Genomic DNA, 5954 nt, shown 5'->3' on the forward strand with positions numbered 1-5954 from the left:
ACTGTCGCCCTCGGCTTGCTCACCAGGGACAAACTGACCATTTTCATTCATAGACATTCACATTCCATACAAAGATGGTGCAGCTGCATCCTAGATCAGCTGCAGAGAGTGAATGGAGCTCAGAGGAGCACACAGAAGTGAGCTGCGGGAGTCCAGTTTTGAAATGACAAGCGACTGAACAAACACCTGAGTTTCCCGTGTGGAGAGAAATGAATGAATCCTTCTGATGTTGCAGAGAAAACATCGACATTAGCAGGACAGGTTATCAGTCAGAGCAGAGAAGGACACATGGTCAGGTCAAAAGGGTAAACACTTCCATTTTACACCATCACTGAAACAGCCATCAGACCCCAGACAGAGCAAAACATCAAAGGAGTGTTACAACATTTACACACTGACTATGCTGAGATACCCGGACTGAGAGCTGCATCAGAATTTTAAACACTTTATGTTACACACTCAAAAGAACAATTTACTGTACAAATAATTAATCTGTTCATATCCAGCTTGGTGCTTCCTGTGTACTTACAAATTAATTTATAAATTATGTACAGTAAAGGTGCATTTCCATTTGAAGTGTGGGTTGGGGAATGAAGTGCTGGAGACAGGTGAGAGATACCACACAGGTAATGCATTAGTAATACTTTTTAGTAGTTTTGGTTCACTTATAAACACACACACACACACACACACACACACACATACACACAGTATTGTGTGCAGCTCTGGGCCCTCTGGGCATGCCTACACAGGGCCACTGGGGGGTGCTGTGGTGTGTAGCACCAGTACATTAGCAGCAAGTTTGAAGGCCTTTTTCATCGGGCCTGGGGATCATTTCCTGCTGGGCCCCGTGCACAGTGGACTGTGGTGCACCGGGAGTTATGATGCCTTTCAATGTTGACTTTTTTTTATTTGTGCTGGAATGGTGTTTCTGTGAGGCCTTTGGTTCCCTGTGGGAATGGGTGAGCCTTGGGTGGCCATATTCCTGTCACCAATGTACTGGGGTATAACTGATAATCAGTGTAATATGTAAATGCTGTGTGGTGCTAATGTTCTGGCTTATCAGAATTAATTAAAAATTAAATTCTTTCTTGCACTCACTCTGGACATTCCGGACATTTATTGACACTAGTGGCCACTGCACACCTGCACATTCGTGGACATTAGTTGCTTACTCTACAATAAGTCACTTTTAATGTCACTTTCATGCAATTTGCACACCTCCTGGTCATTTCTATTTATATTCAACTTCATTCCCACAAAAAAATACATAAATTCCATATTTCTATATTGTACAGCTGTTTTCCTTATTTTTCTATATTTTTTATGTATTTGTTTTATATTGTATATTTTGTACTGTACAGTTATTTTATTCTTTCTTAGTTAAATTGAGCTTCTATTTTCTTTTTCACATTTATTTCCTATTAATAGTCTTTTATTTTAAGGTCACGGGCAGTCGTCTAAGCATTTCACTGCATATCGTACTGTGTATGACTGTGTATGTGACAAAAAAAAATTTGAATTTGAATTTAATTCATTTGTTCATTTATATCCGACCTTCTCGTAATTATGTAACATTGTGTACAAGCTGACTCGATAATCTGAACTATGATTAATTGGCTTCAAGCTGTGTAACTGATAATAATAATAATAATAATAATAATAATAATGATGATGCTGGAGGTTAATACTTATGAAATAACACACTAAGGAAATAATACATTCCTAGGTGATGTGGTGTAAGGGTGCGATTGTTGTATAACCTTACAGTCTGGAGTGTGTTATTTTACAACAGTAATTTGATAACTATTAAACATGTTAAACATTGTAAAGATTTATAAATAGATTTAATGTTATAAAAGTCAAAACCTTGACACTGGAGACTCCTTCCATTTAATGGTAAATAAATTCCTTATAAAAAGTGTAGTCACATTAGTAATTATACATGTGGTTTAATTTCTCATTAGGCTTAGGTTCTGTGGAGCATTCAATCCAGTAATGCACCTCAATACTTTAGAAAGAATGCAATAATTTAAATTTATAATGTTTAAATTGTTTATTTGTTTTAATTATGCACTAAAATAAAAAAAGACTTTCATCAGCTGCAGCTAATACAATTATCAGCTGGTTTTCTTTATTTTGGGGTATTTTAGAACATTATGAGCTAGGTGACCCACTCTCAGAATACACAAACACTGAGAGAGAGAGATGAGAGAGAAAATAAAATCTAACACTGTGTTAAGCTCAGAAAACAGTTTCTAATTAACAGCCATAAAAACAATGAATTGAATAGAAATGTAATTACTGCGCAGATGGAGATGGCGCAGGTGCTCAGGCCGTCATCGCTTGTGTAGGATGTGTGGTGTGTGTAGGATGTGTCTGTATATGTGTGTAGGATGTGTGCGTGTGTGCATGTGTGTGTGTATGTATTTATGTGTATAGGATGAGCATTATGTGTGAAATGTGTGTGTAAGGGGTGTGTGTCTGTGTGTCAGATGTGCAGTGTGTGTAGTGTATATGTGTGGGATGTGTAGTGTGTGTAAGTAGTGTGTGTGTGGTTGTATGTGTGTGTGTAGTGTAGTGTATGTAATGTGTGCCCATTGCGTGTGTTTTGCAAAAGACCCTAAATATCTGACCTCCTGAACCGTTTGAAATGTCAAAAATCTCTTTACAATTTTGCATCCTCAGTGTTTTAAGATGATATGGGCTGGGTTTGGTGGTAATCGTAATAGTACAGGTTTCTGGGCTGTTCATCCTTCGTGTAGAATGTGTAATGTGTCTGTGTACAAACAAATAGTGAAAGACTTGTGATTATGTATGTTTTGTTTATTGTATTTATTATTTGATTAATTCACATTACTTGATTCGTTTTTACTGGAAAACACAGCATTATTCTGCATTATACATTATACATATAATATAATGACTGGTTTCTTTCTGATAATAAAGGATAACTGATATGATCAGGGAGTGGTACCTGAGAGTTTTATTCCTGTGTAAATTTTCCCGTAATTTAGGAGTGTTTATTTTTTGTTGTTGTTTTTTGGAATTTCTGCGTCAACATTTATTGCGTAATGCACCGGAAAAACACGTGAACTCAGTGAACATAGTGACGCAACGGTATCGATGATCAATGGGCGTGGTTTTGGCAGTGACGGTGGGCGGAGCCACGTCGCTGTTTTCCTCCGTGTATAAAGAAGAGACGGTGCGCCATTTTGTTTCAGCTGCTGAAAGCCACCGGCCGAGGAACAGACCCACCGAGCCGCTCCCTAACCAGCGCGTTAAACCAGCACTAAACCCGCTTTAAAACACCGGGCCGAGCCTCCCGTTATCATCCGAAAGGAAAAGGAACCGTGTCGTATGTCCGCTATCCAGAACCTCCAAACTTTTGGTAAGGTTTATCTTAAGTCGACGACAAAGCAGATTAGCTCACAAGCGTTAGCAGTTATTCTGCTCCCTTATTACTCACTAATCTCCCAAAAATAATAACGGTATTAAACAAGCGTGTAAGTTAATCATTAATCAGCTTTTACTGGGTTTTTTTTTAACCGAACTTCTATTTAAAGGTCTTGTAATAGCCTATTGTAATCCTATAATCTCTCTTTAAAACCCTCCTTATAAATGTGGCATCGTTGTTGTGAAACAGTTAACCGTTTAATCTTTTATTATACTTCGGCTTGTTTCTGTTTTTCGGCCTGTTTTTTTTGTGACTTGGCATTGAGGTGAGTTAGCATAGTGGCTAACCGTGTGGGGGGAAGGGCGGATGGAAAATGGCGGATACCGTTAACAAAAGCTAACTCGCTTTATGTGCGGTACAATTTCAGACGTCGGCTGTTTTTGTCGGACACATTGGATGTAAGAGTAAACCGTGGCATTTTCTCAGCCGTGGCCGTTGTTTTTGTTAGCGGTTTGGTCGGGGGTCGCGTATGTTAAAAAAAAAAAACGCCTTGGCCTTTTTTTTTTTTTTTTTTTTAATAGCCTATCCGTTTTTTGTCCGTCCCGCCTTCTATGCTGTGATTGGATAAAGCCGGAGTTTCATTTTAGCGTATAGGACCACAGCTTGCTCGCTGGCAGCCAATCTCATCGCGTGGGCATGGTTTCTTAATACGTATGGGGATAACACGACCTCAGTTAGGCCTTGACTCCCTTGCATTCCAAGGCGTTTTATTTGCTCGTTTTTGTTTTGTTTCCATGTATTCTGTTTTTTTTTTTTAATTATTATTCGGTTTTTCATGGATAAACGGTAGTCTTTCACTAAAAATCCCCGTCATAAGGAACTCATTTAAACGTCACGCCACCGGTTTAGACTGTGCAGGACAGCGTCGCGTCTCAAATTGATCAGCGTGTTAACACGAGCGCGCTATAGTGGTTGCGCGCGCCATTACACCCAGGGCGCTCTTAGAAGGGAGCGCGTGCGGATTGGGATCGGACCCAAACACGTTATGTAACCATCTGCGCAACTGATCCTGTTCTAGAAGAAGCTAAAAGTGGAGTCAGACTGATTTAAAGTCTTCTGTGATGTCTAATGTTTACTGCCTGTGTTGCAGACCCCTTTGCTGATGCAACTAAGGGTGATGATCGGCTCCCTGCAGGGACTGAGGACTACATCCACATAAGAATTCAGCAGAGGAACGGCAGGAAGACTCTGACCACAGTGCAGGGCATTGCTGCTGACTATGACAAGAAGAAGCTAGTCAAGGCCTTCAAGAAGGTCAGGGCCTGTTTTAATTTGTATCATTGGAGTAAATTAACACTGTTCAGGGTGTAGGTTAGTGCTCATGTTCCTCCTTCTGTGTTATAGAAGTTTGCATGCAATGGGACTGTGATTGAACACCCTGAGTATGGTGAAGTGATCCAGCTGCAGGGAGACCAGCGCAAAAACATCTGCCAGTTCCTCACAGAGGTATACTCGCATGCATGCTTTCACTTTATAATGGAGTTTAGTTATCACTGTGCTGTAGTTTGTTGTCTTACACTGGTGTTCTCTCATCACAGATCGGACTGGCCAAAGAGGAGCAGATCAAAGTTCACGGTTTCTAGAAGCTTCTCTTACCCCCTCCCCCTTTCCCTTCTACCCTCCCTCTACTAACTAACCCTTCCACCTTCCCTTACTTCCTTCCCCCCTCCCAATAAAGGTGTAACAGAGATGACGACTATGGCTCCTGATTGGAGATGCTGCTCCAACATGGCTTCCTCACAGCGCAGACGGCTGACGCCCAGCTGATTTTTCTCCGTCTCTCTTTCCTTTTTAGTTAGTGTGCTTTTCATCTTTGTTTTGTACAAACATGTTTCAATAAAAATCCTCAGATGCGACGTCATTGCTGTTTATTCTTTTGAGTTGAGACTAAGTTTGATGGCTATGTATAAAAGTGAAAATGGATGGTCCTTGTACCGGTCACAGCAGCATCTCAGATCCAATGTGTTCTGTTAAAGCACGATGACTACTTGCAGCTGATGCCATGGGCATTTGTTTAGATTTGTATCATTTGTTTCAATCAAAGTCTTTCAGTGTTGCTTTCACAACAGAAGTTGTCACAGATTAGTGTATATGTGCACCAAAGTCTGGTGTGGTTTTGTAAAATGTAATTTATACTGAACATGCCTCAGTAGTCTGCCAAAGTTCAACTTGGCTCTAATATGGTACTTTGAGTGTAACCATACTATTGACTACGGTAGTTGCTCTGGATAGGGCCAAATGCTTAAATGTAAGGTCTAAACGGCTACTGTGTGTGTATATATATGCAACCATACCATTAGACACCTGCCAATCTTTTTGTAGCCACTGGTTTCCAGTAATATCCTGGTATTCAAGGTATTGTGAAGGAAACGTACTGCAACAGTTTGCCACTGCAGAAGTTACTATAGCAGAGCCAGTATAAAGTGAATACTGTGACTGTAGGAGAGAGATCCATTAAAAAACCAACAATATGAAGAGTAAAATATACATATGGTAC

The 5954-nt window shown here is 40.1% G+C and overlaps 1 protein-coding gene across 1 annotated transcript; it reads left to right on the top strand.

Moving 5' to 3' along the window:
- Positions 1 to 3211: 3211 nt before the first annotated feature.
- Positions 3212 to 5313, top strand: eif1 (eukaryotic translation initiation factor 1). The gene is made up of 4 exons (XM_053491439.1): positions 3212 to 3391; positions 4548 to 4711; positions 4802 to 4903; positions 4996 to 5313. Exons 1-4 carry the CDS (start codon positions 3361 to 3363, stop codon positions 5038 to 5040), a joined length of 342 nt encoding a protein of 113 aa, XP_053347414.1. The 5' UTR covers positions 3212 to 3360; the 3' UTR covers positions 5041 to 5313.
- The last annotated feature ends 641 nt before the right edge of the window (positions 5314 to 5954 follow it).

The sequence above is a fragment of the Clarias gariepinus genome, chromosome 3, assembly GCF_024256425.1.
Source record: "Clarias gariepinus isolate MV-2021 ecotype Netherlands chromosome 3, CGAR_prim_01v2, whole genome shotgun sequence".
Classification (NCBI taxonomy): Eukaryota; Metazoa; Chordata; class Actinopteri; order Siluriformes; family Clariidae; genus Clarias; species Clarias gariepinus.